General features: G+C 29.7%; 1 protein-coding gene across 3 annotated transcripts in view; it reads right to left on the bottom strand.

Moving 5' to 3' along the window:
* LOC113550679 (LIM/homeobox protein Awh) overlaps nucleotides 1–26,110 on the bottom strand; it is a 78,289-nt gene that overhangs the window by 29,895 nt on the left and 22,284 nt on the right. The window contains exons 1-2 of one of the 3 annotated variants that reach the window (XM_026952671.1): nucleotides 20,381–20,923; nucleotides 5,222–5,323 (exon numbers count right to left, since the gene is read on the bottom strand). In XM_026952671.1, coding sequence (XP_026808472.1) covers nucleotides 5,222–5,323; nucleotides 20,381–20,443 — 165 coding nt within the window. In that variant the 5' untranslated portion in view covers nucleotides 20,444–20,923. Of the gene's footprint in view, nucleotides 1–5,221; nucleotides 5,324–20,380; nucleotides 20,924–26,110 lie in introns of those variants that run through there. The other 2 variants (XM_026952672.1, XM_026952673.1) reach the window with 2 other exon arrangements.

Consider the following 26,110-nt stretch of genomic DNA (forward strand, 5'->3'; position numbering starts at 1 on the left):
AATAATACAATAATATACTTCTCTGAGGGGGGAAAGCGACTACTAGCACATGTGAGAAGCATTTTGCCCCTTTCACGGGTCCGCCGCTCCTCTCTTTCTCTCTCTATCTAGCTCGCGCGTCCTGCAGTCCTCTCGGTTGCAGCCGCAGCAGTGTCACGGTACGTTGGTCCGGGTGACAGGTCGCCGCCGCCACGTCCTTCCTTCCTCCCCATCCAATCGTCGCGCCACCGCCACCGACGACCAAACAGTTGCCTTTTCACCAGCAACAAATTATCGTTGTTTTCACACCGGTCCTCTTCGACCGTACTTTTTTCCGCTTTTTGTCTCTACCCTCCTTTTCATTTCTTTTTTCTCTACACACGCACACGCACACACACACACACTCAATTTATCCCACCATTTAAACAATATGGCCGTCATTGTCTTCGTCGTTGCCCAAGGACGACGCCCATCACATGCTCGTCACACTTTATAAATATATATTATTATAGGTAGTAGTTTATTATTATTGTAACATATATTATTATGATATGCCAAACCGGAACCGCGTGTATACTTAACATATATTATCGGTATGTATACCGTCATTTTTTATGTGCAGTCTCCTATCTATGATGTAACTACTTGGAGGATTTAATGATTCAAATTACAAACTAAGTAATTTTGTTCATGACTTCAGACAATACACTCAGTAGTTAATTATATATGTTTAAATAAAAATATCAGCATGTATTATGTATAGCCCTATAAGTAATTTATAAAATTGTATCTGGATCGACGAAATATTTTAATATTTACTAATGTGTATTAAGTAATACATAAAATAAAAATACGATAAATACCTATATAACAGTAAAATAATATACGCGATTCGTATTCAATTATATAGACATAAATTGTATAGTACGAGTATATTTATATATTATGTACCTATCAACTTATCCAAATGTTCTGCATAGCCGTATGGGGATTAAGAGTTAAAAGAATTAAGTTTAGTTTTAAATTTATTGTGATATTTTAACTACCCAAAATGGAAAAATTATTTATAATTACAAAGAAAATTAAATAAATTGTTATTATAACATGTAAAAAAATATATTAAATTACTATGTAATTATTGCGATAATTAGGTAGTTAGCTGACGATAATTTTTTATTTAAATAAATGAATTTATATAAACAATATATTTTATAGTTAAAAAACTATGCGTTTTAAAGTAATTATAAAGTATATGATTTTTAGATTCAACGATTTATGGAGAGGTATATGATTGATTAAATGCTATTTATCCTGATTTTTAAAGTTTTAACGATATACGCTATTAATATTGATCTTTATATAAAATATCTATACTTTATCCAACAAAAAAACATCATACCAATAAATGCCCCCCCCCAAAAAAAAAAAAATAAAATAAAATAAATAAGAACCAATTTCCGTCTGGCCAGTTATGATATCTTACTGGACAGTGAACAAAGTATAGAGAACATGGTAATAATTTTTTCTATGATTTATCACGACGAAATTTCGTTTCAGTATATTTAGAATGAACTCTGAATGACTGAATACGATGTTTAAGTAAAAAATAAAATGTTTGACATTTTTTTATACATAAATACATAAGTATATATGTGTTGATAGTCGTAGATTAATGAACTAAGTCATGATATCTTTAAGTAAGTAAGCGTGTGTGTGTGCATATAAGATGATATGCTCGGTGTGTATAGCGACAACATCTATTGTGGTGGTATTCGTAATGCTGCTACTTCGTTTACTTCTTTAAGGACTTCAACGTCTACAGTAACATGCAAGGATCACTATGTACGAATTTCGAATAACTCAATTTGCTATTAGACTTTTTTTTCTACAGAAATTTTTTTTTTTAAATAAATACTGTCAAAATTATTTTAATACTTGTAAAATATTAAATGTGTTGCACCTAATTTTATCGAAATCAAAAAAGTATAATATCATATACCCGAACGTAGAAAGTTATGAAATAATATTGGGAAAGTGAAGTACGACGTGAGAGATTGAAGATTGTCTATTAAACGAATTTCGTTACAAAATTTACCCGATAATAGTTGATATGCTATATATAATATGTATACCGATGGTTAAGAGCTGACAACATTTCGTATAAAGCACTCGCGTTACAGTATAAACTGCAAGTATTTAGTATTATGATAGATTAGACCGTGTACTGTATAATGGTGATTGCATTAATTTATTCGTTCCTAAAAATAATCGCCCAAACACAGATATAGTCGATGTTACTAGCATATTATACATACAACAAGCGTACATCAGGTATGCGTTGCAAATATATACAATATTATATAGTAATGCGTGTATGTACAGTAGATATATAAGGCCATAGGGGTAAATGTAATATATTATAATAGTATTTGGTTAAACAGTGACTTAACGTCGTGTGGGCACACTCGAAATGTGTGAAACTGCCCCCGAGTGCATACATCGGGACACCCCTCGCGTCATTGCACACACACACACACACACACACATAATTATATTTCATAATGGAATAATAATATATGCGTTGACCTCGTATATAGTCGTTGTGTAGACATGCCAAAACCGCATGTGTATTATACGGGACGTGTATCGAGTATACATTTATTCTACGAGTCATCGGAGCAACGGTTCGGTTTAGGTAACGTACGTTGCGGATTTTATTAAATTACAAACTGTGTCGGGCGAAATATACATACGTATGCGCTTATGTGTATAATATAAACCCACCCCGACAATAATATTAAACACGCGGGCGCGACGCGCTCGCACTCCAGAGGGTGTGTGTTTTGGCAAACGATTGTTGTGCGCATAATATAATAATAATGTGTAATTTTTTTCTCTCTCTTTCTCACTCCGTCTCTCTCGACGACTCTTATAATAACATATACACGTGTGTACATATATACATATGTATAGACCGCAGACTATTACCGTTGCATCATCATTGTGCACGTATTACCATTATCGTGTACATATATTATATATTGTACAATTCATATGGGCGGAATAGGGGGCGTGCGCATTGTGTCTTGCACCGCTATGTACACACACGCGCGCGCGTATTTCGCGGCGGCGAGTGCATTAAAAACGTATAATACTAAATAAAAATACGATTCGGACATCAGCTGCGACCCGAGAGGGCGCCGGGACGAGTGGCTTTTTGACTTTTTTTTTTTTTTGAGAAAAAAAAAATGTATATATATATATATACATAATATAATATTATACATTATGTTATTGTACAGCATCCCGAGAACTCGCGGGCGCACCACTGTGTATACGATTCGCATTATCGTTTGATGTACACACACACACACACACACACATATATATATATATACGTATATAACACTACAAAGGACGTTACATAAACGCGTGACAATGGACCGCAGCGATCGGTTAAGACCCGAAAACATGTATAATAATATAATATAGGCGCATATGGACTGCTGCTGACTCGACTCGTCGTTGTCGTTTTTGTGTTTATTCGATTATTATTTTTTTTGGCATACAAATTTTACACACACGCGCGCATACGTATATACACGTATAACCCATATTTTAATATAATACACCTCCTATAATGCAGATGAGCAGATGGCGGCGGGACGACGTTGTTCCGGCATTTATATACTTAAATAAATCGCTGCAGTTTATGTATATATTCACGCGCGTATTGTATATATTACTATATTGTGTTCTATTATATTATGTTATATATTATTACAAACACACACACTAAATATATGTATATATATATATATATTATATCGGATACAATATAATGTCGCGGCTGCGCGTATACCATACGTCTTTCGACATGTAATAATGTAATATATGGGTATATACGATCAAAGTCAAAGACGCGGAATAATTACAAGCTAACCGCTTTAATACGACGGCGGTGGCGATGGCAGTGGCGGCGGCGGTCTCTCTGGGGGAGGGCAGCGATGACATATCCGAATGAATTATTATAGACATCCCGAGATTTCTATACATCTATATGTCTATACATATATATATATATATATAATATAATGTACATTATCGTAGTACATGTACGATATGTTGTACGTATATATATATATATATTGTGCGTGGTGTGTAAGTGTGTGCCTACTGTGTATACACATATATATTGTTATATACAATCGTGGAATTCGTTTTATATTCCATGTTATATTATAGAATATTAACGAATTACACGTAAACGCGTCGTATATAACAATCGGTTAAATTGAAAAAATAATAACAGTAATGTACCGCGATTACATGTATTTACAACACGACACACGCTCATGTCGGATACGTTATTATAGTCTACAGATCACAACAGCGCCGATGACAGTGACCCGCATCGTGCGCTGCAGTTCGTCGTATCGCAAATTTTGACCGTCAATCGCATAAATATTTATTATATGAGCAAAACGTTGAATATACCCACGCAGTGCAGACGCACGCCGTTATTCTGCCAGAGGCGTCAAGTACATTATTGAATTACCTATACACATATCCCGCCACCATATGCTTACTGAAAATAATCCAAAATAACGTCTTCCATTGGTTGTTTCACTTGGATATAAATGTATATAGTTTACAGTACAATTATTATATTGATGTTACTATAATAGGGATGGGCCAATAAATTCTCCCCTATTTTCGAGAACGTGTTGTAACTATCCGTCATCGAAACGATAATATATTTTTTCACTATTAACGACTAGTTTTTCGAAATGTTATGAAATCACCATAATATTTTATCCATTCACGATCCTCCAAATCAATTTCACCAATAATAAATTGTAATAAAACTATAAACTACAGTTAACTAATTACTCTACATAATACATTTATTCATTTTCATTTTCGTCTGCACTAGTAATATTATATATACTTATACATTATTTTAAGCACCTTAAAACGTTGTAGAGTGTACACACATAAGTGTATATTAAAATATGTAAATTTTATAGAAATATATAAATTATATATATCACACCATATAACACACACATATATATATATAGGCCTTATAAGAATAGTCTTTATAGGTACCTGTATATGTATGTAAATGTATGTGTGATGTGTATATGTGTACATTATAATTTATTTTTTTTTTTTACATTGAGGACAGTATACATCGTTCATGTAACGGTAAAAATATACCGGTGCGATTTGCGCGTACCTTGACGTATTGGACGAATTCGTACTTTTCACGAAAGTGTAAACTTTTGTTCTCGCATAAAGCATCTTCCACTATATGTCTTGACTTGTCTGCAGTTTTCTCCTGCAATCATAATTAAGTTATTGACGATATATACATATGTGTGCGTACTGAGTAAGAAATTTAGGGAACATATTATAATCATTACAAATAATTAATTTTTTTAAATAAATATACAGCAAATGGACGCGTATTTCATTCTCGCGAACATTATATATTTATATACCGCCCACGTGATGCTTATTATAGTGTTACATAATACACGTAACTATATACCTACGTATTATTATAATAATCTCATAGTCGAAATCTCCACGCGCGTGTATACGCATAAGTGCTATACATTTTATGTCGCACAGCCGTAAATTTTTAACGGCTGTTGGTTTTAGCGAGACCCTTAGCAGCTCCTCTGAACTCAGACATTATAAAACTTATATACATTATATTATGCGTTTCGCCCGAACAAGGAAAACATCAAGTGTGGACCATTCATATTAGACTAACGATCGATTGACATCTTTAGATCTGTCGAGACCAAATACAGATCGACTTTATACGCATTATCGCCATTCATTTTTCTCACCTTTCACTAGCTAAATCAAATTATCAAAACTTTCCATCGCTGTTTACAAATTTAGTAAAATCATTTTTACATGAATATATTCTCAATCGCATATTCGATGTTTCTTATCTCGCGTAAATTGTGTAGAACATAATGTTTACCTATCATACCAGTCAATAATTTATTACACGTGATAATGCCAACATTTCTAACCGTTAACATTGAAAACGTTTATAATGTTCATACATACATGCAACGAAATAGAATTCAAAATATGTATATTACGATGTTTTAATCAGAATTATTTGTTTAGTAGTATTTTTCAATTTTATATGATGATCAGTTATTAAATAGTTTTATTTTTACTATACATACAATATTATGTATACTGTACACTGTACACACGTTTAAAATAGACAAAATAAATGTTGAAAACAATAAAAACTCAATCAAAGTTATATTACGGGCAGTCTACTATTATCTGCTAATTAAAGATTCAATATTAAACGAGTAAGTATACTAAATATTTTCTCTTATACATACGACATACGTGTTATAAGAGTATAATGATAATGTGATAGATCCAATAATTTGTATATTTCAAAACAAAACACAGATATCCTAGCCGCCGTATAATATTATCATAGAGATATTTACGATCATGCAAAAATATATTGACTTTAAGAGTATAAACGTCTCATTTAATTAAGAGATGTTAGGTGTATACGATATTTAGGTAGGTAAAAGAAAATGTCTTCAATATTAAAATTAATGAGGCGAAAAATCATAAACTAGGTGCAAAACACTGCTCGTATACATAAACACTTCAAAATAATCGAAACATTTAAATTTAATGTGTTAGATATATTTTTTTATAGCTGTTAAAATGATGCCCATTAAATGTTTTACTGCAGCTACCGGTACTACTACTGTTTTACTTTAGTTGTTATACGACGCGCGCATTCATATACGTGTCTACTGTGAGTGTGTATGCATATATGTATGTGTATATGTCTGCGTGTGTAATATGTATAATGTGTTTTTATTTTCTCATATATTTTCAGATTTGCTGAGCTACAGCATAGGCGGGGCCCTGAAAGTAGACGTAATCGTTTTCGGCGCAAACGTATTATTATAATTTATACCTATAAACACTGCAACACGACCAGACGTAGCGGACAGTCACTACAATATTTACGGATTTTCGCACGTGATTTGTCCTACATTATGTTCCGAGACGCTGGTGGTGTAGACGCGTTATAATATAGTTATATGGGTTTTGGATGAGTAAACGCATATATAATAGTACATAATATAAGATATATTTATATTATTATTGTTAGTTATTACATTTAACCGGGTCTAATACCGGAATACGGTAGTAAGTAACACTGTTTGGGATTAAATTCAATTATATAAATAACGTGATGGAACGACTAGAGTCTCGAGTGGTAAAGCTGAGCGAACGGGGAGATAGGAGAGGGGAAGGTGGTGGAGAGTTGGAGACTAACTAAAATGCTTATTTCGCATAAACAGGAAATTCAAAAAAATAAAAATAAAATGAGGTAGAAAAAAATAATAATAAATAAAATCGTCGTCGGCAACATGTGATAGTACAAAAGCAGAGGATGTGGGCAATATTTCGTCGGGGACTTGCAGTGGACAACCGGTACCATATATTCCAAACGCAGCATGACTTATTAGCGTACTTTGAATATTTTTAAATATACAATTTTTATTACACTTATTTTTTCCCTCCTTCCGAACACACGGGCCGGGTCGGGCGCGTTACAGACGCAGTTTAAAAGCCGCAAAGAAACGGCGGCCGCGGGCGAGAAGGTGACATCGATAAATAAAATCTACACCGGTTCGCCCAGTAAATAATATTAATAACGTCGCGGACGCCCGGGTGAATTGGACCGGCCATATTATACAGGGTGTTCAAACGAGATTGGTTCGCACGCCGTTTACACTAAAATTAAATATCAAGAAAATAAAAAATGCTACACTCCAGTGACCACTCTATCCCACGAAAAATGTCCAAACAAATGTTTGTATATTGTAATACACACGTGTTCAGTTATAGTTACTTTGCAATATTAAAAGCGTATTAATTTATTATAAATATTCGACATAATTCAGACATTTTCGGTTTTATTTGAGAAGAGAGAATATAATTATAATTATGGAGAACAAATCTCTAAAACACGCCTGCTCTACAAAAAATATATTTTTGATGTTAAAAATGTCCTTAAATAACAACAATTCTTTAACAGTGAAACCAAGGGAAAAATAATAACACTCGATGTACAAAAATTCGATGAACACTGCATACGAATAACAAAGTCAACTCGCAACTAATAATTGTGTTATGCATATAAGTCAATATCAGTAATCCCGGTGTTGTAAGACGATTCTTTTAAAGTAGCATTTTTGTACTCATTTATAGTGTAAAAGTCTTTCTGGCGAGTGCAATAATATTATCATTATTTCGTGCACAAAATTACACATTCGGGCATACTACAACTGACAGACGTCGTGGTAGTCAGTTTTTCTTACACAAGCGCGGACCATATTTCGTAGGTACATCATACTATACAATATATGTTATAATCGACCGATGTACTTAAGAAATGGATAATTATTATTTAAATTTCCCCATACGAGGGTTGTAATCATGCCAAGACGCTATAAATAATGAAATATCCACGTACATACATGTACGACGGGAAGACGGTCAAAAATGTATACTATCGAGATATTCTTGTCCACGTTCTATATATCACATAATAAAACGACCCAACGTCGAGAGACCCGGAAAAATGGCGATGGCGTTTTTCACGGCTGCGCGTTAAAGATTTAAAGCGTTGGAACAACGACGCGCGAACATCCTGTATATAATACACATATATGCACACGGTTCGGTGCAGGCGTATAGAGCGGCGTACACAAACACGCACACACACTTACAAACACATTAAAGACGTGTAGAACAGGAGTCACGCGGTTATAATATATATAATAACATGCGCGCCGGCCACAGGTATTTATAAGTATGTAAGTGTGTAATACGTATGCATATATATCATACACGCACACACATCACGCGCAGTGTCACACAGATACGTATTATATACATATGTACCGCGTACGCACATCTCAGAGCTATATAACGCCTACCCGACACACACACACTCTTACAGTGGCATATATACATTTAAACATTTTGTACATTTATATATATATATACGCTATTATGTGTATAATAATATGAGCGTTGTTGGGCCGTTTGTAAAACACGATAATAATAAATTTTTTTCGTTTACGTTTTTTTTTTTTTTTTTGTCCTCAGCTCTCCGTGTGTATAGACGCGACGGCGGCGTCCGCAGCAGCCGCAAAGTATCGCTGTTGCTGCTGCCGTCGTGGATCGCGGGGTCCATTCATTATTATACACGCTCGCACACACACACACACACACACACATATATATATGTACATTGTATATATTATGTGTATGTACCGATTTCACGACGAGGACACCACCGCCGATGGCACACGTGATGTTATAACCACCGCCGACAGAGCGAGAGGATTAAACATCTGCCCTTCAACACACAAACACACACGCGACTATCGCGCACACACTCCACGGTCCGTTGAACAACCATGTCACCCTGTATACACAAACGCATAGGTTAGATGTGAGTGTGTGTGTGTGTGTGTGTGTGTGTTTTATTGTACTCGCACGCATCCCGGGACTTATCAACCGGAATAATAATGATGCGCGCAAAGAATACGCGTGTATAATATCCCTAATATACAGCTTGTAAAACGAAGTCAACACGAAACGCCATAATAATAAGTACGCGCGAACGCCGGACGCGTTGTTGACGGTTTCGCGGGTTGGTTACTGACAAATCCGTACATGATACGCCCGAGCAAAAACATATACGCGCGATACGAACGAAATATTTATAATTAATACGATTAGGTAATCAGTGTTTCCTCTTAGCGATGCGCATTGTTATATTATATAAACACCAAAAACTACCCTTCGCGTACTCTACAATAATATGATAATAATATATCGCCGATAGGTTTCGGACGAGTGCTGTACGCTCGTGTTTTCAGTTTGACTATACGTCACATTTGATGTCCACTTTTTAATCCGAAACGGATGATTAGACGAATTATAATCGCCTAACCACCCCGGAAAGAATTGATCGTTCGACACAACCATTTTTATCATGTAAATCGATTATTCTTTATAAAGACCTGCAAAAATATCTATGCTATTAAAATATTGTATTGATCGATCGAATTACATGTTTTTATTCAAATTAAAAATCTGTATATATATGATGGTATGACTAATGCCTAGAGCATATTTTATAACATTCATCTATCCTGTGCATTTTCTTTGAATATTGAACAAAAAAAAACATAAAAATGTAATTTAATAATACCTATAATATGTTATGTATTATCTACCACCTAAAATCTGTAAATATACGAATATAATATGAAGTTTTGTAATACTTATACATACCTATATTGGTATACTAAATAAAATATTGTTTAAAGTTAAATTTCAATCATTTGAAGAGAAAATTTGTAAAATATTTCACTACGTATTAAATTTGCTAATATTACTAAAATAATTATTAAAAACGTTTATTAAATAAAATTAAGCCATTAAATTATAATAGTATATTAGTGTATAGTTACGTTAAATGTTCTAAAACGCTATCATTTATTTTTTTAATTGATAAGAGTATATTTTTTGTTACTAAATTATTATAGTTTATGAATTATCAAGATTGTTCGTCTATAGGCTTATAGATCATGGATTTTAATTTACTCAAAACGAAACAAGGAAAGAATATTAAACATGTAATATATCCATTATCAAATATATATAAAGCTCCCAAGGCGAATTGAATCATACAACGTGCGAATCGTATGGACTAAAATAGTAAAATATACCTATTCTATGTTAACATGAAAAATTTATGAGGTTAAAAATAAATATATAATGTTATGCTAGTATACATATTACATACACATATATACATAATTATTATTATTAATATATAAAATTACAATGTAAATTATGATAGTAACTTAAAACTATAGACGCGTGTATGTTATATTTAATAGTATAATATTATATACAAACATGATATATGTATTAAAACAATATTGTTAGAGGCATATTATGTATCTATGAGTATATAACGTTTGTGTGACAATTACAAATCAATCACAACCGTATATTACCGCAGTGTGTGAAAAATATAAATACAGTGAAATAACAAAATTAAGATAATGAATTACCAAACATTGAAACACTTAAGCAAACTATAGGTACCCATTATATTATAATGTACATATATAGTCGTGATTTGTATTCAGTAGTCACCACCGGTGGTTTAAGGTTTATATAAACATATTATAATGTGTTCGATATGACGAATGCGAAAAAAATAGAAAATATTTGTATAGATATGTGTATTATACATAAGTATTCCTACGTAAACGTTAGTATTCAGATGCTGTGAACGTCGGTCAAACACAATAGATTTACAAAAGAAATATAGGCCTAGTTCAATATATCTGCAGTGTATAGTTTGCCGTTGACAGCATTAAATCCATGATAAATACTCATCGCGCGAAAATCGACCTTCCGTAAAATGTATGCTGTCGCGTAACTCCGTGGGTTTTGATATGATCAGGTTTAGATACTTTGCAAAATGAAAATTTGTAAAAGATGTATTTATGTAGTATATTATACGGATATAATACTATTATGTGACAGTATATATCTATGCAATAACGTAGTGTTTTCACTGTGTACACAATTTTCTACCGAGTGTAGGTATTTATGTATGCATTTAGGAACTTACGAAACAGACACGACCAGTTACATAAAATGGGAGGAATCAAAAAACGCCCCGTAAAATCTTGCCCCACAAAAAAAACGCGATTTCTTCCCCTATGGGTTGACGCCAATGCGACAACCCTTCGTCGCAACGTAAGTATATTATGTATATAAATGTGTATAGCCACGATTAACGCGTATATTTCATCGGTATCAATATAATATTATATGAAGTACAATTTATACATAACTCGTACATAGAATCAAAATGTCTCCGTTTCTTGCGGTATAAACAAAAATATAATAATTTATCCAACTAAGTATTTGATATCGCCGAATATGCACACCAAATAGGTACACTGAAAAATAATATATACTTTTCAAATGTTGTATTACAAGTTCAGACTCCACGTATTTTATTACAATACCATAATAGTTTCGAAACAAATATAAGTGGATGAAAGGTGATTTGTTTAACAGTGGAATCAGTGGATGCTCGTTATTCTAATAAAACTATTTTTAACATTTTCTTTGCAGATCTTAATATGATTCAACATTAAATACTATACGTCTATACATGTATAATAATAATGTATTTCTAATGATATTGACCTACACTATATCAATGTATATGCTAAATGAAATTGTCGTATGTATCAACTAAAAATCGATATATTCAACAATCTGTATGTTTTTAATTTCATAAACTGAAGCCTAACGGTAGCTTTATAATTATTAATAGAGAAATAAATGTACAAAAAATATTAAGATAAGCTAGGAAAATAGAATAACAAACGAAAAAATACTGTAGATAATCAATTAGAATACGTCAATAATAGATATTTACTATGAAACAATAAAATTTAAAAGGTAATAAGGCTATATAAAACATAATAGCCCAATACGGATAGCTCTTAAAGGGACCATACCAAAGATCATTCATAAACCAACTTTTTATCACAAATCTGCAAAGAACTGGTCCTAAAATATGAAAATATTAAAAAAGTGTAGAAGAGTTTTAACTGTTTTAAAAAGGCAATACCAACAGTAGATTTAAAAACTTAAAGGAGAAATATCGAAACAAAAATGCATATATAAAATGTATACGTATTGATATATAAATATTAAATATGGATTATTTGACATTAGAATGCAGTTTGCTTATAAATTATAATTTAAAATTCCAATAAGGTGATATGTAAAGTAGTAATTTTAGTAGACTTAAAACAATTTCGCTCGTTCAATCTTCTAATGGATATTATTTTATTAATAAAAAAACATGTTCATTAATATTCTATATTTCATATTATTATTTTTGTATTTCAGATCATCAAATTATAAATATATAGTTTCAATAAAAAAAAACTGAAAATTGTTAGTATACATTTGAAAAGATTATAATACTTTATACGTTCACCGTTAAAAAGAATCATTGTGTATAAATTTATTATATTAAATAACACCCATATGTGCAACGCAAATGACACAACGTAATTGTGTATTATATATAGGCTGTATATTATAGTATAATAATAATAATAATAGTAGTAGTAGTAGTAGTAGTAGTAGTAATAGTAATAGTAGTAGTAATAATAGTAATAGTAGTAGTAATAGTAATAGTAATAGTAATAGTAATAGTAGTAGTAGTGGTAGTATTAGTTATAGTAGTAGTATTAGTCATAGTAATGGTTATATATATCAGAAGTGATAGAAATATATAGTGTATTTTTACATCGGCATCGCTCCAAAGACGACGATGCCGCAAATGGAAAATTAATGAACACTACCTGTATGATAACCCGAACTAAATAATATATTTTATAAGCAGGAAATTTCTTTTTTTATTCGAATTGTGCTGGAGGACTATATATGTGTATACATCTATAATATAAATAATATTGTACGGGACAAAAGGACAGACGCCGACCACACACGCCCAAACAAGTGCGCGCGTCCTGTACAATACCCAATTGTACATACGAGTACGTACACTAGTATGTGTATATGCGATGCGTGTACGATATAATATAATGTATATATATATACCTATAACTATTACGGCTTACACGTTTATACATGTATATTGTTGTAGTACGGACGAGTAACATAACGACGAAGTCCGGTGAAGTATGAAAATTCGAATAATAATAATAATAATAATAATGGTAATATATAAAATATACGCATTTCGTCGGATGCAATATATATCATATACCTGTACAGGTATACCGTAATAAAAAATAATAACACGTACACACTTATATATATATATACAATATAATAATGTGTATAATCCCAAGGCGCCTTCGAGTATAGTTCTCTCTCTATCTATATATCTATCTATATATATATATATATATACACACAGTGTAGTATAATAGTATATATATTTTATAAAGCGAGGTAATAGCCAGTACATCGCGGGCTCGTGTATATTAAAAGCATGCACATAGACTGCCGCACAGACGTAATGGCGCGTATCGTGTTGTTGTATATTAGATTTTCAAAATCCACTACGTTGCACGCATGCATGGACATTATAGTGTGTTTTAAACTTTCACAAAGACTTGCGTCTAACATATTATATTGGTGCTATAACGTATGTACATTATAACCGATGCAGTTTCGCAAATGTGAAACTGAAATTTTAAAATTATATCGATATATATATATATATATACACACACATATGTTATTCCGATAAACACTTATACATTTCAGTACAGTGCTGGATTAAGAACTGTAGTAGCGCTCCAAAACTATTTCTTTTATGACGTCCCTTTATTTTCCACTAATATGACTGACGCATGCTGATAGTTAATTTATATATTTCCGTTATTCAAATAGTTTTTAAATTTTTATTGTTTTTTAGATATAATTGAAGACTAGTAACCAAATTTTAACGTCCTTAATACTGCACCCTGGTCTACAGCGCCCTTGTAACCCTATAGTATTAATACAGGCGGCTTGTATTTCAGTATAATAAATATGAAGTTGTTCAACGAACGTTTACAGTATATGGAGTATATATCTACTGTATTTATTTACAGTTCATACCTACTGCGGTATAATGATACTAAGCTGATGTATAAAAATGATTTTCTTTTTTCTTTTTATTACTATTGAGTAATTTTTATAAAACAATTTATAATATCCAAACACTACCAATGTTCATACATATATACATATATATATATCCACTACAGATAAAATTGTTTAATAAATTCCTATAACATTATAATGTAGTAAATTTTCACGAATTTAACCTAACCTAAACATATAATTTTAATGAAAACTTTGTAGAAAACGTAATTTTATTTAATGTGAACATAAAATACTTTGTATAAATGATCATAAATTGGTTAATTTATTATTTAACAGTATATGAAACTTAATAAATTATTCACATTTTAGATTTCTTACATTTAATCTTACAAATCTTCATTTACATTGTGTGACGTCAACAATTATCTCAAATTATATCCTGATACTAATAAAGTAATAACTAATTTTATAAAATAATAAATATGTGTATTTATATATATAGGAGAGAGAGAGAGATAACTGGCCATACTGCAGTCTATACTGCATCAGAAACAATGCATTATATACCTCAATTCAATCACCATTCATAAATTAAGTTTAGTTTAACTACCAGAAAAATTCGTTTTAAGTAAAGTAACGGATATAAAAAGTAAAACAAACAATGTCACAAAAAATAACAATAACTGAAAAAATATTTACTCAAATGTATGATAAATATGAGGGTCACTTCATTGTTTAATGATATAATAAATTCTATTATATTATAAACATATACATATATACACATCACGACCTGTTTTAATGATAATTTATTTTTTGCGGCCTACTATATATTTAAAAAAAAAAAAAAATTGATCGATACTGCTTATACAGTTATACGAGTAAAAATGAACCAATTATTAATGAATGCAGTATATTAACTTGTATAAGTATTTTTTTTTTTTTTTCTTAATAATACAAATATTTGTGACCAAATTCTCAAGATCTCGTAATCAAAAGTTGGGTCACAACTCATCGGTTAAAGACCATTATTTTATACATCGTAAATGATAAAACCGCATAGATATATTGATTAATAATTATCCTATTATGAATTTTTATCAATATAAAACGTTTTTGATATGCAATTAATCTTGTATAATAATTATTATTTATCTACTAATATTTTTTTTTATTATTATTATTACTTAAACGTAAATATTGCAGTTGAATATAATTTAATAATGTTCAACGTACATTTTATTAATAGATATTTTAGGTTTTTTGTTACTGATAATTGTATTCAAGAGCTTTTTGTTTTCTTGCGATGTTGGAAAAGTTGTTATTTAGAATTAATTTAAATATTTCTTTAAAACAAAAAGGTATATAGGTACATTTTAAATAGTAAGTGTCAAGGCGTAGTCGTAAATATCTGTCTCTGCTATTGTCTTTTGTGCATTGTTATAGTTATTTTTTTAACAGAAAAACTGAAGGTTTTGTTTGACAAATCGATATTCCAATACAACGCATACATAACACGTATATTTCTTTTGATAAAAAAAAATTCCTTAAAATGCTAACAGTTCAAGCTCTGAGTTTACTTCGATACTATTGATCAAATAGAAACCTATATTATATTTAACATGTTTAGCAGGTATAATATTATTTAAATCTATATAACTATACACACACACATATATATGTAGTTATATCATGTAGGCATATTGTATATATACTCAAGAATAATAACACAAATATTACCTTTGGTTTGTCCAATTTAAAATTCAAGAATAAAAATGTCAAACTGCCATATTTCTCAAATATCATATTTGTATAGCCCTCTCGATAAGAACATAATTTATTAACTATATTATAAAGTATACCGTTTATTGCGGTAATAATATTGCCCATATTATATTATATTATTATAATAGTTATTTTCAAAATAAATTGATAATCTACACTCTTCAAACCACAAAAGTAAATATAAAGTATAAATATATAGTATAATACGGATATCTAATCTAATAATTCTAATACACTCATAATCTATTATTCAACAATATTAATTTATTTTAAAGTAATGCAAAATATGTATAATATATTATTATTTTTTTAATATTAATTATGAAATTAATAAAATAATATATTTCTCTTTTAGCTTGTAACGCATCACGATATTATATTCATACAGGCATACAACTATAATCTATAAGTTAACTATTTATGTACCTTTATATAATATGTGATAATATGAATTTAACATTCGTGATTAAAATATATATTTTAGTTTTAATCTTATAATAGTATGTTAGGTATATACTCGATTAATGAAGTTAAGTAAAAACAAACTTAAAATTACCTAATCATTTTTTTATTATTACAAATAAACAAGTAATATTTTTATTTGTATAGCTCTATATGACTATATTTATAACACCTAATACTTATATCGGTTTTATTATGTTTATTATAAAAACAAATATTATAGGCCTAAGACATAAAAATAATCATTATTATTATAACATTTTCGATACCAGTATTTAATACATTCACTTAATAAAAATATCTATACAATACAGCATACACAATTAAAATTAATAATTTAATCATAGAAATGTCATAAATTAAATTGTAAAAAAAAATTTAAAGATTGTTTTTGCGTCAAGTAATTAATAATTATAAGCCTAAGAATATTCTTAAACTTCTCTTAATGTTATCAATAGTATAAGACATAAGTATTAAAAAATAAAAAGTAATTATTTACATGCATAAATATAATTTTTATTATTAAAACCTTATAGTTATCAATCATCTTTAAACATTTAAATTGATAATATACTCATTGAACAGTTTTTACTCAAATGTTGACTTAGGAGAATTAAGTTTTGAGATTATTATAGCGTATATGTAAACACATTAAATTTAAAAACAATTAAAATGCAAAAGCACAAATAATTAATTCAGCGAAATTAAACGTAAATAGGTTCATAATGAATAGTTTGTAAACACGCAAATCAAATTTATAGGCTATTTCGAAGGTCATAAAAATAAGTATTCACAAGCTAATTTTCAACTTAAATGTCAAATCTTAACATTATCATACATAATTACTTGGGTTTAGTTAAAACCGCTTTTGGTTTAAATAGTTGTACCTTGCTCTAAGTGACAGTTGTCGATCGTTTTATTGAAAATTTAACATTTTTTTTTTATTTCAAATGAATTAACATTTATTTTTGATAGATATTTGAACAAACTAAAAATATCATCTAAATCTAAATTACTATACATACACTATTTTTTGGATAAAAAAGTTATCTAGTGCTATAGATTTTACATCTACAAGAATGGGAATATGATGGTCCGTATAACTTAAAATTACTAGAGTGCACACCATATACGAGATATGTGTAAATAAGGCGTATCTATCTCGTAATATGTAAACCTGCATGCTTAAAATTTAAGTAATTTTCTTATAAATAATTATGTATAATTATTACTAAATTAACCCTTATAATTTTTTACATAACTTTTATTTTTACTTGTACTTGAGTCGACTAGTAGGTACAAAACTTTTATAGGTATATTCAATATCACAAAATTTATAAATGTATGTATATTTTTATATGGGAAGTTGTATTGTAGTATCTTCTTGGTAGGTATCTACTATAAAATACTCGACGTCTGTACCAACCATTTTTTTTTCTTTGCACAACCAAATAATTTTTGTAACTATATTTACTTAATTAAAATACTTATTTTGTATTTTTTGATTTCAAATTTAATTAATAAAGATGTTATATGAATATACTATTATGTACACTAATCAATTTTTCCCTTTAATAACAATGCAATCCTCGTTAAAATACTTCCTAAACTCACTCTATTATAATAAACATGGTTACTGATTAACATTTTTATTATACTTTTTAACCACATGTTTCAAAAAATTGAAATTGTGTTTAAAATAATAAAAAAAAATCAAGACCGTTCTTACAATTTTACAAACCATCCGTACAACATTAACCTCGGCCAGATCTCAAATTTTAAGTTCTTTAAGTACAATTTTCAGTTACTAAGTTATAGATACTAAGATAAGTTATACTTCCTGAAATAGAGAAATACCTATGCAATGTGAAAGAAACAATTACAATTAAACCTCTTTTAGTAATGACAGACAATAACACATACGATAAATATTACATAATTCACCTATATTATGTTACAAGACAAATAGGAAAATAAAGATCATTGTAAGAAATACTTGCATAATATACACAATGTTCAGATACATATGATAAGTAATAGAAGATATAAAAATATTTTCTCATGTAACCCAGTAATTTTATACAATTGAATTAGTAGTTTTGGTCTTTAGCTAGGGCAATGTAAAAATATACTTAGACTTATTGATAAAATGTATTTTATTAGTAAGTATCATGAATAAATACTATAAGTTATTTATTATTAATGACATTTTATTTTATTTTTATTTTTAGGTTAAAAATAAAAATATTATCAACATAAATCTAAAATTAAGCCTGCATTTTGGTTTTTAAATATACTTACATCTTATAAGATCCATATTTATAATTATTCAGATTTGTATACTATTTATGAATTGTCTGATGGTAATACAAACTTATTTTTTTATACTGAAAAGCTATCTAAAAATATAATAAATCTCGCGTATGACAATATAGGTTTGAAAGACACAAATTTAAAAATCATAGTTATTAATAATATAAATTTATTAACATTTTACACCTAATAATAGTCCTACTATATTGATTATATTTTTTCCATTTTATGTTTTATTTTAAATCATTTTTTATTCCTTACAATAGGTTTAACATAAATATTTTAATAATTTAAAGATTACTATACACTACGGTTTTGATGTTATTTTAAAAAAGTTCTAAAACATTATCTTCTGAGCAGTTCACAGTAAAATAGTAAAAATAGTATTGCCTTTGAATGTTCTCATTTAAAAAAAATTAAGTTTGTATTACTATAGGACATTCCATAAATGGTATAAAAATACCTAACTTACTTAAAAATTCTAAAGCTATATATACGGCTATAGTGCTATACATATGACCGATAGCATTATACAGTATATACTTATTACTGCGTGAAAATGTTTGATATTATTGACACTGCAGCTCTGAAAAGGGTTGCGGAAAATAAATAAGCATAGATGATAGGTACATATAGCCTATATAGCTTATATATAGCGGTATAATATATATATATATATATATATCATTATACTAACATAATATACCTACACTATTATATAATTAGATAAGCCTCAAAAATATTTACTCTGGGTCTCGCCAATCCTATATTTATGTTTAGATTTGAGGTAAAGAACGATAAAGAACGGAGTATATTATTATAATATTTAATATTTATAAATAATGACAATCATATAAAAGTTCAATTTAAGAAATGTTACCTACGCCTAGCTGTATTACAATATATTAACGCGAATTAAGTTTATATGGACATGCATAATATATTATGTAACTATGTATATGAATTATATTATTATATCTATTTTCCAGACATTTTAATAACGGGATATACTCACTCGCAAACAATAAATGACGCATGCGAGTATAAGGGTAAAAAAAATTCAAAAAATTACCTTCATGTTCTTGATGTACGTAGTCGGAAAACCACACAACTCGAAACGGTTTTCTTGGATCATATCTGCGGTTGGGCTGTACTCGGCGCAAACTGACAGTATAATAGTACGCTATAAATGTGTATATATATATATACTTGACCTAAGTATAACACTTTAGGATAAATTCCAAGAAAAACCGCACCGTCGGATGACCGCTGCAACTGAGAGTGCGCCGCGTCTCTCCGACCCTGCGTTCAAAATCGTTTTCGAGACATTTTCGTAAAATCACGCCGAAAAATAAGATGTTAGGTGAAACGAAATGAAAACCCACGCGCGTCGGTAAAATGTGTGAAAAAAATTCCGCGGTCGTCTGTATAATATATATCGGATAAGGTACTTGTCCCGCTGCCGCTGTCACTGCACTACGCCGGTAAGGCAAACACTATTGCAATTTTATAATATAGAAAATTCTTATTTCGTAACAATTTATTATTTTACAGATTATATACGTTTAAATGTACACGAAGGAGCGCGCACTGCCGCCACCGGTGTGTATGTGGGCCGTTCGCCGCGGAGCGATCCTAACTGACGGGCGGCAGAGATGACCGGCCGGCCGTGTGACAGACGCGGGCCATGGATTCTGCGCGCGTACATGTCCGGTGGGCGCGTAGAAACAAACGAGAGGCCGCGCCGATTGGTCGGCGGGGCGTGGCCTCGGTATGCGTCGTCTACCACGCCCTGTGCGCCGGCAAAAGATCCGGATCCGATATAATATATATATATATACAGAAGTATTATTATAGGTACCTATAGCTACTATTATTATTATTATTATTATACTCGTATAGGAACTGTACGAATATTTTTTTCCTTCCCGTTTCATCATATTCTTCCGACCGGACGCAGACGATAATATTATTATTATTATCATTACCATTATATTATATATATTATTACAACTTGGCCAACAACCGTCTTTTTTTTTTTTTCGGTCGCTTCGCCGTTTTCATTGTGTCTCCTGCACATCCGACCGTGAACGCAGCGCGTATTATAATATGAAAGCATAACTGCGGTAAGGACGTAAGGTGGTAAACGCGACTATATAGCCATGTAGTATACACATAAATATATACTCGCGTACGGCATGATGAGTATTATATTATATATACCGGGTTGGTATGTACGCGCGCGCGCGTGTGTGTGTGTGTGTGTGTGTGCTACGTATTGTATTTTATTGGACCTGATCTTGGAGTAGGGGAGAATAAAAAACAAAACGACGGCAAACAAAAAAAATAATAAAAGCCCCAACACGCATATGCGACAGGGACGACCATATAATATATATTATACACCTATATAATATGAGTGTACGCGAGACAAGATGACGTGTAATGTATTTTGTACACATGATGTACCGCCCTTTCCCTCGACGGGCGTATATAAATGATAATAATAGTAATAATATATTATTGTATTACTACGTACCAATGTGTGTTTTACGAAGGCAGAAAACAAATACACGTAAAATATTTATATATATATATATAAGTATAACAGCGGCTAGCCGTGTAATATGAAGAAGCGCGTTACGACCGTTACGGTTTTCGAGTTTATTGGATCATATAAAACAAAGAAGTGTATACGTGTATAGATGTGTACCCCGTGTAGGTACATGCACATATATAAATATATAATATTAAGTATACGGTGGTATTATAAACAACTCCTGCGGCATACATAGAAATTTGAAATATTCTACCCTTAAACCCTTAAACACGGCATATTTATATTATTAAATATTATAGTGATGCTGTAGAAACCAAGAAAAAAACAGTATATTTATATATAAAATAATTATTGTTACAATATAGTGGTTTGACTATTTAAACATCCATTTAAAATAATAACCATGTACCTACTTAAAAGTGATCTTTTCGAGCTTTCGTTTGATAAAAAAAAAAAAAATAATAATTTTCCATTGGTTTCTTATTTATGTCAAGATAACAGTACCATACCCCCCCCCCTTAAGTTTACCTTATAGAATCACTGGCCAACTACGTCACTGTTTATATTATATATTTCAATACTGGTATCTATTTATAGCATATAAAATATAATAAAGGCTATTTAAATTTCAAATATAATAATATTATTATTATACGTATAGGATGAGATGAGATACACGCTTGGTTTTCAAAATGTCACAGTCTCGTGTAATTCGCCACAGTGGCGTTATTACAACCGCAATGCCACAATGACCGCACAATTTATCGTTGTAAAATATTCCAGCATATTAAATAAATACAATATAATAACAATATGTAAAACACTGTTTTCAATTATAATAATGCACCGCACTGCACCGCTTCTGCAACACTCCACAACTAATTATAGTCTCACATCGGCACGTCGTTTAGCTTTAAATAACTATTATAATACATCTAATAATTATCTGTAGGAAAGTATACCTCTACCTGCCTACCTCTACCGTACAGGCTCTACGTGTATATATACACAATATTTGATAAATGATAATACATGTCCCGATCGTGTAATAAATCGAATATTTGCTATTCATATGTATACTTTTAGTATTTCAATCATCATAAATAATATTATGTACTGCAGAGTATAAAAAACATTTAAATTATGAATCATTTTTATAAACACTTTGACGACCAGATTATTGATTAGTGTGACATTCTAACGTGATGAATAAATTGGAAAACAATATGGCTTACCCTATATTATAGTATTTATATTACAATACACTATAAACAATTAGACAATAAATAATCCATCGGTATTTAAGAATTGTATTCAAATTTACACGAAAAAAACTAAGAAAAAAAAACTAACTAACATTGTATTATGCAGATGTCTGTATCATAGGTATATACATATTTTATTTTATTGACCGCTTATTAAATATTATTATTTACATATAATAATATACGTCATAATCGTTTCATTGAGATCGGCCACAGAATAACGCTATATAGATACATAATACATACATATTATATATATATATAATATCTTATATCTACCATATAACGATTATTTTGATTATTATGATATCATAGATATGATTTAAGTTGTTGATAAATAAATAAATAAATAAGAACTATTGAGAAAAAACTTATAATAATAAATTATTTATTACAAAAGGACACGACAAATAAGTGTTAAAAATATATATTACAATATCTAATATTTCAAATTATCTTTTAATACATATTGGTTACAACTATTACAAGCCATAATATAGATAAAATATGAAAAGCCAATTAAAAAAAACCCAATAATATCTATTCTATATTTAGTATTTACAAGAGGATACCCGTACACGGTTATACTAGAATCTTTAAATTAGGTTTTTAATATTGATGCATATTATTATGATATATAGTTAAAAAGAAATCCAACAAACTGTAATAACTATATTACATATACAATGCACTACATATTATATTTATATACATATGTTGAAGTCTTTGTACGTTTCATTTATCATATTTCCTTTACGCAGCGCGTAGGTTTAACATTATATTATTATAAACCTAAACCTAACACCTCTATACCTTTATTATTACACTATCGCGTAGGCCTACCATACCTTTACGGGAACGAGTGAAATACATAATCATTATCCAGTGTGAAATTAAATCATGTTGTTATTATTATTATTATTATTATTATTTTTTTTTTGACGCGTTAAACGCATGCCCACGGTGGTTAAACACAAATTGCACAGTGTAAATGTTCATTCACACATGCATAAACGTATATAGAATATAAAGTCCCCTTTATCGTTTGGACCGCGAAACTGCAGTGTAGTTTGTGGTACTCTCGTCATGTTATTGAACAGTGAATAGCTGTTAAATGGGTCGACGGAGCCTCGAGGGAGACCGTGCGCGTGATCGTCTCTTATATATGTTATACGAATCTCACTGTCATTTATAAAAACAGCGTTTGTTTACAATCACATATTATTTATTATGGCGATTTGTCGTGTTTCAGATTTGAACGACTCTATAAAATATAATCTATCAACTTATTTTTAACGTATTCATGTACGCACACGTCCAAAGCAAATAGTTGTAAGATATGAGTTATGTAATAATTATTTTATTATAAATTTAAAAAATACACTTTACCTAAACATTCTAAACAAAAAACTCAAATAAATAGTATACCTGTATAATATGATATTCCTGGAAATAAAGCTAAAATACCAAAATATTGAATTCATAATTATTACATTTAAAACTCATATTATACTCAATACTCATAACTAATATTATTACAGTAGTATTATGCTCAAATAAAAATGGCATCTAACTAATAATCGCAACAGGAAAATGTGTATAATTATTAATGGTATATTGCTCCTAATCTGCAACGTTATAGGTTGCATCAATTGCAACACACATAGTTAATTTGTACTATACATATAATATTACATATTATATTAAGGCATGCAAAATACATTATATGTATTAGAGTATTATATAATACTTCAAACTATAAACCTAGAATTCAGCAAAAGTATACCTAATGTTACAACATAATTTCTTTTGTGTAGGTGTACTTAAATATTATATATGTCATGCGTTTGTCAATATATTTTTGATTTGATATTAATGATATCATACATATATTCAATTTTATAACCAAACAATATGTTTTACCATTTTTACCATTAAGCATAATTTAAGGGCACTAGGCGGAGATTGATTGAATTTGTTTTTGAAGGAGAAGGCAATCAATTTGAAGGCAATCAATAAAACATAAAACAAAAATTATTATTATTTTAATTTAAAAGGTAATGAATATTTTTGGAGGGCTAAGCTCTAATCTCTTGTATTGAAGAAAGAAGTGTCAAAACTCAGTTCAGCCCCTACCCCACTAGCTCCCCCCCCAAAGTGAGTTATTAACTATTAATATTAATACAATATTATAGCTACTAATGATAAATATTATCTTTTTATGAAGTTATAATTAATATAAACATATTCTGTTTTCTAGGTAAGTTAAGTTTTAATACAATTAAATTTTGTTATTAGGTTACCTAACCCAATATAAACACATTACCTACACATATTATAGTAAAATTAATCTATCGTTTCATTCTATTGTATCGTTAAAAGATTTAAATATAAGATATTTAACATATTGAAATATTAAAACAGTAAAATATAATATACCACATTAATAAATTATACAGTTCCTCCATAACTAGAATGATACTAATGATTGTTAAGCGGTGACAATATATAATATAATCTTTTGTCGTTGTTCGTCATCGGTCACAATATGAAAGGGGAACTAGAAATATCGATCCACCATCATTTTGCGGGCTCTTTAATATACTTTATAGATGTCTCAACTAGCTAGAGATGTTGTACCTACGAAAACATAATACTTTTCATTCCGATTAATATAATATTATTAAACCCATCAACTAACCTATCTTAAAATATAAAAACTTGCAATATAACCTATACAATTATAAAACTAATATTATCCTTATTATAACTTACATATTAAGCCCGATTGAGAAAACAAAACTTTTTTGGTCATTATTGCTTGCAGTAAATATTATTATATAGACGTTTTAGTAACTAATATTTCTGGTTTGAAAATGTATGTATTTTCCTATACCTAACTCTCAATATTATATGTGCCATATAGTAAATAAATATTACTTTTAATTTTTAAATAATAATACTATGAAACTTAAAG

Source organism: Rhopalosiphum maidis, chromosome 1, assembly GCF_003676215.2.
Source record: "Rhopalosiphum maidis isolate BTI-1 chromosome 1, ASM367621v3, whole genome shotgun sequence".
Lineage (NCBI taxonomy): Eukaryota > Metazoa > Arthropoda > Insecta > Hemiptera > Aphididae > Rhopalosiphum > Rhopalosiphum maidis.